The following is a 12,810-nucleotide window of genomic DNA, read 5'->3' as shown; positions in this document are numbered from 1 at the left end:
CACGAAGGACTACCAACCTAATTCAAAAGTCGTTCCATGTGCTGTCATACTCCAAGTACTTGATCTTCGACCTTTAGTCACCATCACGGAGAATTCATACAAGGTATTTGGTTTTAACCCGGTCACTAAATAGCTCAAAGTGGTGGCATTTGCAGTCTGAAAGAAAAACAAAGTGTCAGGAAATTCTGAACTGAAACCCATCAACCGCCAGCTCTCAGTCTTGTCTCACGTAAGTGTTTAAAACATTTCAGCATTTTATTCAACATTTTCAATATTCAAAACATTTAACATTTTCATAACCACGGTCATGAATTCTGTAACGTTTTTGCTCTGTCTTGCAAATTCATTAATCAAGTATCAACGTGCAGTTGTTTTATCTTAAACAAGAAATACTTTCTGCAATCAGCAAGAGCATTTAATAGCAGTCAATTATGAATTAAAAAAGTAAATAAATAAATTACAAGGTCCATGGCACACTTGCTATGCAGCAGGCTAAATCACTGTCTACTTGGGGGGTTTAATTTACAGCATTTCATTAACTGATCTGGCATGGGAAAACAGTGAAGCACAGCTACCAATAACAGTCCTTCTTGAAATCTGCATCTGCCTTCCAAATTCCTGTTAGAATTTTCAGTAAATATTTAACATGGTTTTTAAAAAAATAAATAAATAAACTGAGCATGCAGGTGCTGAGAGACTTGAAGATAATGAAGCTTTATTAATACATAGGTATTTTCATCCAAGATAACAATTTTTTTCTGACACACTGCAACTACACAGGGTTTATAGTGTGATTTATAGTAAACCAGCCATTCAGGAAGAGTTTTTGAGCTGTAGGTTAAAATATCTGATATTTGTTATACAAGACTTGAATATAAACACAAAGTACTTGAGGCCCATGGGAAAAAAATAATATACCTACATACATGTATATTCCTTACCTTGACCTACAGTAATTGAAACATAGATTTAATAAGTGAGTTGTTTCAAAATTTTGATAGGCCATACAACACCTGTATCAATAACTATTGCCTTGAGAAAACAACTGTTTTCAGTGAAATCTTCCTCAAGGAAAAGGTCATCCATCCATAAATGCATGCTCCCTGAAGACTCTGTAAGTAAGAGTCCAAACTCAACAAAGAAAACTCTTCTTTCTCAAGTATCAATGACAGCTTTTCATTAAACTACGTGAAAGTTCAGAAAACTGTCAGCCAAGTGATACTTGGACTTGTACAGAGTATTTTGCTTGTTCACAGAGGTGTGTTTTGCCATAGGGTGGACAGACAACAAAGCCATCATAAAACTAATTAGAATTAAATCCTTCATTAACTATAAACTTTGATAGAAAACTCAGTGTAGTTTCAAAGTAAACGTGATTGTGGCTGAACAGCTCAAATTTTTAAGCATAGAGCAGGACAGTTCTTACATTAGTTCAGTGACAAAGCTTGACTGAGCACAACCTCTCTAGTGTGAAGGTGAAGCCATGTGCTCAGAAGAGCTTTTCATCAGCTCTCGAAGGACCAAGCAACATTTTCTCCCGGCTCTTTGCAGTGGGGCTCAGAGACATTAGACCTTTCACCAGGACAACTACATAATGACGAGTCCAAAGGAGAAATCTTTTCCTAGCATCTTGTGTTACGAGCTGACTTGCCCCCTGAAAAGCAGCCCATGTCTTCCTCTCTAGAATACCTACAGAAACTCCTAACACCATTGCAGCATTCAATTCTGTCTCTAGTTCTTTTTAGCTCCTAGCTGGAGTCCTTTTTACAGCCTAACGTCGTATTTTTCCTCTCTGGATTTGAAAGTTGGTATCTTTTTGTTTCACTGCACATCATGCTGAATGTAAATGACATGAAAGGCTAAACTGGAGTGTTAGACTTCTCTGCTTTCTTCGTTTTTTAACACCACTTACTGTTTTTAAGATTGCAACATATCCCATGGTGCTAAACTCTGCTCACCTCCTAGAAATAAACTTCATAAATATGACCCTGTAAAATTTATTTTCTTTTTACACAGTCCTAAAAGATGTAAGTTGAGATTTAATATTTTAGCTTATGCTTGAGAGTACACTGATAAATCACAAGTAGCCAGTGAGTAGCTCCACTAACAAACCCCTCTCTGATCCAAGTTAGTGAAACTACACAGTTCAAAGCACAGTGGAGTATTTTAGCTTGAGGAACTGTATTGCATCTGTTCCTGTGTTTACATGCTCTAGATTGACACAACTCCTACACAAATTTAAGAAAATAAGGCTCCTTAAGGTGGAACCTTTTAGCTAACTTGTATTTGAAACATGCAGCCTCTTCTTTAATAAATAATTGTGAATGTCAGCACAGAAGGGACAAGCAAATGTAGAATATATGAATGAACTATATCAACATCCAGTTTACTCATGAGAGGGATGGAGAAACAACACTGTGTTGAACTGATGTAGCTTTGGATACTGACACAGAGATAAGAGAAGCTCCGATGCAACTGCGCAAACAGCCTCCAAACATGCAATAAATAACACAGCTGCTGAAGACGGCCATGACAATGTATGAGCTCGTACTTAATAAAGTCACCAAAGACCTGCCTGAAATGCAGCAACTTATTGAGCAGCACTGCTGAAAAGAGGTTTTGTCTTTCTTAAAATTAGCAATTGTTATTGTCCAACAGAGTAGTGCAGAATTTATGATTGAAACAAAGAAAATAAAAGCAGGACATGAGTTCTCCAGACATGGGTTAAAAATGATTAAAGCAAACGTTCTCAAACTTAGGTCCTTTCAGGCAAATGCTTTTTACAATAAGTAATTTTGAACTATATTCTATCATTACATATTATTATGGTCCACAATAAAACTTCTTGACCACTGGCCACCAGCAGTGAGAACACTGGGAGTATTTCATTTACCACTGAGGGTGGGTTTTTTTTAAGCATTTAATTAATGAAACTGCAGCATTATATAAATCACTCCCAAGACATCCTCTGCACATGACTCAGGAATGTGGGTTCATAAATAACTTGCCTTTAGAGGAAGAACACACATATATACATCTTTTCATTTCAATTAAAAAAAGAACCTGGTTTATAACAAGATTGCTCTGCGAGAGCATAAAGGGAGCTCCACTAGCTAGATATTTTAACAACCATTTCCTCTGAGTCTCATTTCAAATGTGAAATCTGCAGTCAGCATTTTTGAGGTCTCCAGATAACTCTGAAAATTAAAAAAAAAATAATCTAACCAACCATCTAAAAAATTTCAAAACAATAAACTGAGCCCCAAATCTAGTCTTCAAACCAAAAGAGTAGATGAAATCAAGGCAGGCAGGGATATCATAAAGTTATTGCTATGTATTTTGTACCCATTCAGTTCCCAAAGGAAAGGTTCAGCTATCAACTTCGTATGAACAGAAAAGGTCGTAAAAGGAAACTTAAAACCGTCAGAGTAAATATTTTGCCTGCATGACTCACCCCACAAATTCAGATTCTTCTGCTAACTGGAGAGAAGCCATTAGTAACACATAACCTTATTAATGTGTTGTTGGCTCCTCGGAAGGTAAGCTCACATCTGTCATACAAAGAGACTGTAAAGGATAAAATTATCACCTTGTCCATGGTTCGAGAGCAGAACATAATTCTGGAAGCATTTGCCTTCCTTCCTCGAGTCACCTCTTCCATTCACTCACACACAACACCCCATCTCAATCTCACCACACCACCAAAACTTCCACTACATCTAGGAGAATCTTTGAAGAGATGATTTAACTGAGCAGTATTGATCTCAAATAAAACTGGGCACACCTCTATACTGTTTTCTACGTGCTTATCTTACTCTCACCAAAGTTCTTCTCATTGAAACAATGCAGCTGTGTTATTGTGCCAACTCCAATACCTTGTACTTGGTATTTGCAGGAATATTGGTTTTCCAGCGAACTGTGTAGTAGCGAGCATCTGTGATCTTCTGGTTCTTCGGCAGAGAGTTGTCTGCCCAAGTGATCCGTATGGTGTCATGACTCAGAATGGAAGCCTGAACTCCCACCGGTGGCATCATGGGAGACGGATCTGGCACTGGAGTGTATGGAGCATTAATAACAAACAAATCAACCTCGGAAGTGTCTAGGGAATTGATGGGTAAAAAGTAGTGTATTATAATTAAAAAAGGGAGAAGGTGGCATTTTAATGTAAAGAAAAACAAAAAAGGGGAAATGCAGGGTAGTACAATGAAATGAAAGGTGAGAAATGGAGAAAAAGAGAGAAAAGCCAGAGTTAATAAGTGACATAAGACTGGCTAATTAAATTATTCTTGCATCGCGTTCCCTTCTTAAGACAGTAAGACAACATATATATGCTAATATATATACACCTAACCATATTAGTGTTGAGTGCATTCAACCTAAGAACCCCAAACACACAGTAATTTTAACTTTGCCTTTATTTGCCTCAAAGCGTCCACTGATTCCTCTTCTGGAAAACAACGAGTAGGAAAAAGAGCAGGACTTGTGGATGGGTGAATGCCACTTTATAAAACTTATAGGGAATTCCCATCACCTTGTAAAGAATGGTAATGGCAAAGTTCCAAGTATCCTACAAATTTGCAACAAGTGAAGAAAATCCACTTCCAATGTCCTCTATAAAATCCTAAAATCTAAGGATTCCTGCTCTTTGGAAGACTAAACCAAACAGAAGGATTAACATCTACACAAAATGATTAAGTAACGTCAGCAGTGTAGCAGGGAGCACAGTGAGCTATAGCATAGTGATAGCTCACTTGCAAACAAATTTATCTGCTTAAAATCTTTCATTATAACAAGACAAAAAAATAAGCCAATAACTTGCGTAGTGTAAGTGACAGCAGGTTGAGACTTGAACAAGGAAAACGCAGGCATAGTATTCAAAATCTCAGTGTAAAAGAGAAAAAAAAAAATCTATACTTGTCCATATGAAAACAGAATTGGGGCTGTGCTTTTAGAACTGCACCCACACAATTTGTGCTAATGGAATGTTAACTTTATGAATAAAAACATCTATAGGTAGTTGAAAAGTAAGTTTTGTACTTTAAAAATGAAACCAATTTTTGGTGGTTTCATAAACGGATGAAACAATCAAGGCAATCACCGAAACAGCAAGGGCAATCAAGAACCCAAGTGTACTCAACAGCACTGAAAACCACGACTCTTGCATTACACATCATTGTGTTTGTGGCTGCCGTGCACGTGAACAATACTCAGCTGCACAGAACTTCAAAGCAGTCCCTCGCCTTTACCTGAGTGAGGCCGGGTCACCGCGCTTTCGTAGAGAGGGATCCCTTCACCAACATTGTTGAAGGCTTTCAGAGTTATGACATAGTGCGAGCTTGGGTCTAAAGGGAAAATAGGGAAAGATGTTAGAGAATCTGATTTTCTGTTTCTCCATATTCTCTTTGTTCAGTATTTTATTTTTGACTGAAATACATGAAATAATTAGACTAAATCTGAATTGAGAAATTTTCCATACAGACATTCGATTAGCATTCAATAGTTCTCAAACTGTGCAAGTTTATAGTCACAGCAAATCTACCTTAAGTACAGTCAAAATAAAAGCAGGAAAAACATTTTTAAGCGAACATTTTAAGTTGCTCTACTATAAAATTACTCAAAACTCCAATGTTATTATGGAACTTCTCAACAGTTCGCAATACTAATATTTATTTTGCTTTCAGGATATTTTACCGACCACAGAGAATTCTGTGGAGGGGTGAATCGACATTTTTCTTTTAAAGTAGATGCCACTGTCTCTTGGTGACATTTCAGTTTCTTTTTTTGCCTGAAGCCACCTGTTCTGCAGCTCCAGAAGGAGAATAAGGGAATACTGCTCAGCATGGAAGTTTTTATAAGCGTTGAAGGAGAAAATGCATCAAACCAAAATGCACTATGTTTCAGACTCGGTGAACTTAGGATTCTGGGTTTGGCTTTTTTTTCTTCCTTCCTCTGCTTCTTTCTCTCCCATCAGAAAATTGAATTTATTTGAAATTTATCAACAGTTTGGCATCCGGTATAATATCTGAATAAGGAAAAAGATCCTCTTAAAAACATGCATGTAGTTTTATTTATTTATAATACCATAATAAGAAAACAGTAACATAAATGAGAGGTAAAACTTGGGCACTGATGGCAATTCACTGTCCTTACCCAAGTTTTCAATGGTGTAGTATCTCTGTTTGTAGTCCACCTTGATGGTCTGCGCGTGAGGACTGCCAATGCCATATCCTATAGCGTAGCCTCTCACCACAACGTTCTGGTTTTCAGGTGGAGTCCAGCTTACCACGATACTGGTGACGAGGGGTCGGACGTGTAAGGAGCTTGGAACTTCAGGAACACGAGTTTCTGGTAAAGAAAAATGATGCACTTAAAGGATTTCTCTTAAATCAAGGTAGTTACAGGAAGAGCTATGAGCTAGTACGGTCAAACGTAGCACTTCTACCCTGTGTCTGTATCAAAATGAGTACACTCCAAAGCTTTATTGTACAAGAGAGAGCACAGAACTCTAATAAGCAGAAGAAAATGGACATAGTTTTGTATACTAATATATTTTAATAGATACTGCCTTTAAAAGAAAGGACAATCATACTGAAGAAAAGTATTAGATCTGCTTCAAGGCAGACTTTTTTTGATGTTTGTGCATGTTCTTTCCAAGTTGTAATTTTTCAAAATATGCATTAAATTTATCTCATCCTTCCCCTCCACAAAGCAATCTCCTTTTAGTTCCACCATATTACTTACTTGTGGGCATTAAAATAATTATATTGAAAACACACTGATGATGAAAGAAACTTTCCTGAGTTCATTGGGGGATTAAATAGAGTATTTCAAAGCTCTAAGAACTGTCAATAAACTGGATATTGCGTGTGCTGCAAAGATTTCTTGTGATTTCTCCTACACTTGTTGCTGTTTAAATCCTTGAGTCTCTTTGACGTAATTCACAAAATACACGCAGGGACTACACAACATCAAAAAAGACTCATAGAGTCCATACCAAATGCTCAAATCCTACCCCCACAAGCAACACAAATCTCATCACAACCCAGATGTTGGAACATCACAACTCCAGAGAGTTGGAATGTGGATCCTTAAGAACAGAAGGATTTCCACAATATGTCGCTGTAATCCCCTAAGATTTTTACTACTTTCTTTTTCCCCAGTGTTGATTAGAATTTAAAAGCAATCTAAAAGCCCAGCCACACTTACTACTGTCCACACCTTTGTTTTACCTTCTCAAAAATGAAATAAATACTTTTGTCAGGCCACTGAGCACAGATTTTTAAATAATTCTGTGCATTATATAGCAAGCCAAGTTCCCCACTCTAAAATAAAATCAGTTCAGAGAGTTCTGCTTCCTGCAGGGATTTCCTTTTAATGAAACATGCTGCATTTATCTAGAAACATTTAATAAAGCACCATAACAGGATTATTTGCATCGTAATATGCCACTGGCCTGCTAGCCCAGGGAGTTTATGGTCTCCAGCTGACACAGCTGATCAGTTAAAGTTCACAACTATTAAATACAGAAAAAGCTACAGAATTGCGATATGAGAGATGACATTTTTAACTGCACAGAAGTTAGTGCATTGGGGATCAGCTCTGTGCAACTGTTTAACACCTTTTCCATATGCATTCCTGGTGGGACTCGCACCGGCTCAGCAATATTACACAGCCCTACTAATGCTAAATTGCAACAGTCTGGCTCCCATTTACATTGATGACACTATAAAGTGAATTATTTTTCTATTTAAATCCCAAAAGCAGCCAGGGAAGAAAAAAAGAATTATGCCTTCCATGTCTATTGAACCTGAGAAATTAAAGATTAGCTGTAAATACATTTGCATGGTATTAAAATTATCCACATGAGCTTACTAAAGGAAGAAAAGCAAAAAATAGTACATGCACACACACACACACAAAGTTCTCATAGGTGTGTATAGAATGACATGAATACCATGTTACATTGTTTTAACTGTGAATTTTTATTAGTTTATTCACGGTAAAATGTATGCATAAAGGAAGTTAGATTTCCTGCAAGGACTGCAATGTTGCAATTTGAAAAAAATTAAAATTCAGAAATCCACACGGAATAAAGGGTTCTTTTCTTCTCCTTCCTTCTGCCCTATTTAAATTTCATCCTGATGCTATCCCTCTGGCAAAGTATTGTGAACTCTAATTGAAAAGCAGAGTACATTTTAATTACCCCATGTAAGCGCTTCCTGTTTACAGAGCTTGACTTCAGTTTGAGGAACCAGAGGTTTCTCAGCGCTGCACGATTGTGTCATATCCAGTTAGAGGAAGACAGACACAGGTGAAACTAATTTCAACTCTAAGTAAATTTCAAGTAACTACAAAAGTGAATTCTACTGTTTTATGCTGTTCTTAAGCAGGGGAGTATGAGCAGTAAGAGGACAAGCATGAAGTTGAGCATCAAATTTGTGTAACGCAAAGCCCGAAGCGTGGGCTCTCGAGGGCTTTCATCAGCCGAGTTTGAAGCCATTGTCCAGCAGCACAAAGCAAATACTGCAGCTCTTTTATTATTCTGTCTTCCAGCTGCCAGTATAACTGAATCTCAAGCCACACAGATGTGAGAGACATGACTGGATCCTGCAGCATTAAGCTAGAATGACCCTCCAGCTACTTTAACAAAGCCAAGAGGGAGACTGGCCTGCAGCAAGGGTCAGGTAACTTGTGCGCAGCAGCACTAATTAAACGCTTCTCTGAAACAGGAACAGTCTACCCAGAATCACCAGCTCCATGTAGGCAGTTCCAAAGAGACTTGCTCCAGCCACCCTTTTAAAAATGGCATTTTTCTTCCATTTTAATTGTTCTTAGATTCTGGGAAATGCTCACAATTTGCTCATTTGAATTCCGCAAGAATCAAGTTCCCACTTGCAAATTATTCTAGTGTAGTAAGTACCAAACATCTGGACCAACTATCAAAGGTCACCATTTTTCACAGCACATTTTCTACTTTGGTTGTTAACTTCTGCACTGGAAAAACAAAATGTTAACATGGTTCTGTGTGCCATGTATCACGAATCTATGGCTGCTGATGGAAGATATGGTCTACACCAGGCTACCAATACTGAAAAGATAATCGATCACCCTTTTCTTCTGAAGTAGCAAAATAAGAATTGCTGGGAGTCAAATATTCTCTTTAGAAAAAGAGTCTAAGCGAAAAAATAAAACAAGCCCAGGAAAAATATTTTAACAAAAAGCATTGCAAAGCAATGTTTTCCACCGTTTCTTTCCCACTGTGAGCATCTCTCTCATACTTAACGAAGTTTACAACCCCAAGTCTGCAACAGCAAAGTATCTCCAACTGTCAAATCACCACTCTTGACTCTGAGGTAGATTTCAATGGTTTCATTAGCATAACTTAGGTGCTACATAAAAGAATAATCACTATTTTACTTCCCTCAAGGAAAACAGTCCTCCTACCTCTCTTTCATAGCATGTAAACCCCTGCATAATTAACAAGATTAATTTTATTACAATATAAAATGAAGCCATTATTACTATTATATGACTCTTATAATGTATTATTATTTAAATATTGAAACATTGTAATTCATAATTGGGTATTTTTTAACAGAAAAAGCATAGTGCCAACATACAGTACTAGAAAGTGTAGAAGCAGGGTTTAATTTCAAATCATTTAATTGACTTGGCAAGAATTTTAAGTTAAAATAAGAATTAATTTTGCTTACTCATAAATAAAGCACATTGCATAATTAGAATACAGTAAAAACAACTTAACAAAGTCAGGTTTGCCTGTACAAAAGGCAATCAGACTTTACTGTCAACGAATTCTGGTGGTTTTGATGTCATAAATACACTGACACTTTACGATCTTACCATCTAGATCACTCTCAAACGTTTCCGCTGATACCCAGTCGGTAGCTGGCCCAGTACCGTTAACAGTCAAGGCGGCAACTCGGAAGCTGTATTCTGTGCCTCGTTCGAGACCTAAGGAAAAACGAGTATCCAAGATATCAACACAGGAACTGCAGCTACGAGCAGAGGTACTGTGTTTGCAGCCAGCTTTAATTTCTGGCTATTAATTAATTTTAAGTCCAGAACCACCCACATGCATAACTCAACATAGGCAAAGAATACAGACAAGTGACCCAAATGAGCAAGTAGTTGGTTTATGGTATATAAAAGTGTATAATCAATAGTCAAAGCAGTTTGAAAATGCACTGAAAATTTGATATATAGAACTTCTTAAACAGGCTTTTTTGCTGGCAAAAATATACTCTAGTTACAGGCACCGACCAACTCCTGCTCTGAAAAAACTGAAAATTACTGCGTCACAGTTGGAGTTTCTGAGAGCAAATCAAAACATCTTGTGAAAAAGTAGATATTCATTTTCTAGAGAGGCAGAATTTCTTCTCTTTGACCAACTGTTCATTTACAGAGATTTAAAAAAATGAACAAAATGTAATCTTGCTCCTGTTCTCTAGTAACAATATAAAATTTATACTAAGTGATGTACTAGATTGGGGTTTTTTTAAGTGTATAAAATAAAGCAAAGATATATTTATGCCAGAAAGAAGGGAAAAGGTTGGTGTCAGTGAAACAAGGTGGGATGATTCGCACAGATGCCTGAGTGAAGTTCAGTCCTGAGCATATTGCGTCTGCCTTCCTTCTCCATGCAACCCCTATGCCATTTAGAAAGGTTTCACAAGGATTCATCCAGTCTGCTTGGCAAATCAATGGCAAAATTAGGGCTGCAAAACAGGTCACGAGACTTCAGTTACCACTAGCCAGCCCTCATAACCTGCAAACACTCTTTTTAAGTGCTTTCATTTATTCTTCCAAGGTAAGAACCCTACATAAACATGTCTCTTGGCCACTAAAAGCACCTAAACCCCTCTTGATCACAAATGCTTGCAAATAATAGCTCACCTTCAATTAGCTGGAAAAGCTGGGTCCCACCAATGCTCTCTGTCACGTCACTCTTGCGGGACACCTTCCGGTAGCGAATTTTGTAGCCAGTGATTTGTCCGCTGTGCGTCCCTGCAGGAGGAGGCTGCCAGTGTAGCATGATGCTCTGCGGAAGGTAGAAGGTAATTACAAAGTCATCGCCTCTCACGCAGACAGAGAAACTACTCTGGTGCTAATACTTCATGACACACAAGATAAAGAACATGCATACAGAAAATACTGCTTTTTCATATAGTAAAACCTAGGCTATCTGTAAAAAGTAAAAATCTATGATTCAGCAGCAGCCCAGGTCATATGTGCGCCTACAGAAGTTCAACTCAAAGTGCTTCAATCCTACGAGACCTTCTGATTCCAATTTCACCTTCATTCTTGTATTTCCCTTTCATTCTCTTTGGGTTATCTTAAGATACGGTTTACTTGCGGATCTATCTTTAAGAACTGGTATTTTCTCTAAAGGTTATAAGTTATCTGAACTGTAGTTTTTGTGCAGGAAGGGTTTTTTTAATCACCAAGGCAGCAGAAGAAAGTATTTGGAAAAGAGTCTAGAAAAGGATTTAAAAAAATCTCCAGTCATCATCACTGAAGTCACAATGGCTAAGTATGTATATGATCTTCTCTTTTAAAGCACCCAGGACTCCAAAAATGTCCATATGTGTGCACACAGCCAATCACCAGGAACACATTCAAGCTCTGGTATTTCAGGCTTTTGTGCCTGATTAAACCTCTTTCATAATTAGCCTCCATGCTTTGGTATATTGTCACTGTCTTCATTGCATTCTGTTAGGTACAATCCACAACTGGACTGGAGTTTCTAAAGCTTCAGTTGTTGGGCAATTCATACATAAATAGCTGAAAAGCAGCATGGTAGAAAAAAGCGGCTCTAAAATTTGGTCGATCTAAGACCTACCAACCTTTTATTTACCTGTTACCAACAGGAAATTCTCCCCATCTTACCTTGGAATTCCGTACCTCCAGCGTTAGATTCTGTGGTGGAGCACTGGGGACTAGAAATATTAAAGGAATTACAACTCCAAAATTACCATATACTGTATCAAATACTGTTCTTCCGTACACAATTACTCTCTGCTATCATTCATTATGAAAACCTTTCTGGTTTAAGACACTAAAAAAAGTAACTACAAAATTCTACCACAGGTATTTATGACGTACAGTGAGGAGGAGGTTAGGAGGTTTACATATTTGCATCACAAAGAATGAACTCACTTTTTATTCAGGTCTTTATTTATCACAGGTATCTAATTTTAAAAGTGTCTTCTATTTAAAGGTACTTCCCATAAACTCCAAGAAAAAAGATCACACTCAGCACTTTCCAAAATCAAGTCTTTAATTTACAGGTTGAATTCTGGGAACCCGCAGTTAAAATTCTAGCCACGTTTTTTGTTGTCATGGCTTTCTGTAACAGGAAGAACTCAAACAGAGTCAAGACGCCTCTGTTCCTGAAGAGGTGAAGTGCACTGCAAAAACAGTTTCTGCTTTTCAACCTCCACTCTTTGTTAGTTCTTTACTAGCTGTAGCAACTCGCTGGTCACGACAGTGGAAGTCCATTAGACAAAAAGGCAATGTAAGAGAGAACCTGAGAACAAGGAAAACCTCCTCGCAGCACTTCAGACTCACAAATGTTATCTCCAAGGCAAAGATAAGGGTTCCCTGGCAGGAAGGTGAGGCTCCTGCAAAGAGCATGGACAGGGAAGTAGCACAACAGGTCTGAAGATTGGTCCGGCCTGAATAATGTATTTTCCACATAGCTCACACCAGCCACATCAATACCTAAGAAAACACTGAGCGCATAAAGTGAAAGTAGCCCTGAGATAAGTGAAAGGTACACTGGGGTGTGCT

The 12,810-nt window shown here is 37.8% G+C and overlaps 1 protein-coding gene across 1 annotated transcript in view; it reads right to left on the bottom strand.

Annotated features, from left to right (window-relative positions):
* The window catches only part of NEO1 (neogenin 1), a 127,990-nt gene that overhangs the window by 25,748 nt on the left and 89,432 nt on the right, over nt 1–12,810 (bottom strand). The window contains exons 11-17 of the mRNA XM_010167961.1: nt 11,908–11,957; nt 10,915–11,059; nt 9,862–9,972; nt 6,151–6,345; nt 5,247–5,342; nt 3,876–4,099; nt 18–156 (exon numbers count right to left, since the gene is read on the bottom strand). Of these exons, the coding sequence (XP_010166263.1) occupies nt 18–156; nt 3,876–4,099; nt 5,247–5,342; nt 6,151–6,345; nt 9,862–9,972; nt 10,915–11,059; nt 11,908–11,957 (960 nt within the window). The remainder of the gene's footprint in view (nt 1–17; nt 157–3,875; nt 4,100–5,246; nt 5,343–6,150; nt 6,346–9,861; nt 9,973–10,914; nt 11,060–11,907; nt 11,958–12,810) is intronic.

The sequence above is a fragment of the Antrostomus carolinensis genome, unplaced genomic scaffold, assembly GCF_000700745.2.
Source record: "Antrostomus carolinensis isolate BGI_N321 unplaced genomic scaffold, ASM70074v2 scaffold645, whole genome shotgun sequence".
NCBI classification, from domain to species: domain Eukaryota; kingdom Metazoa; phylum Chordata; class Aves; order Caprimulgiformes; family Caprimulgidae; genus Antrostomus; species Antrostomus carolinensis.
This window is presented reverse-complemented; position numbering and strand designations above follow the sequence as displayed.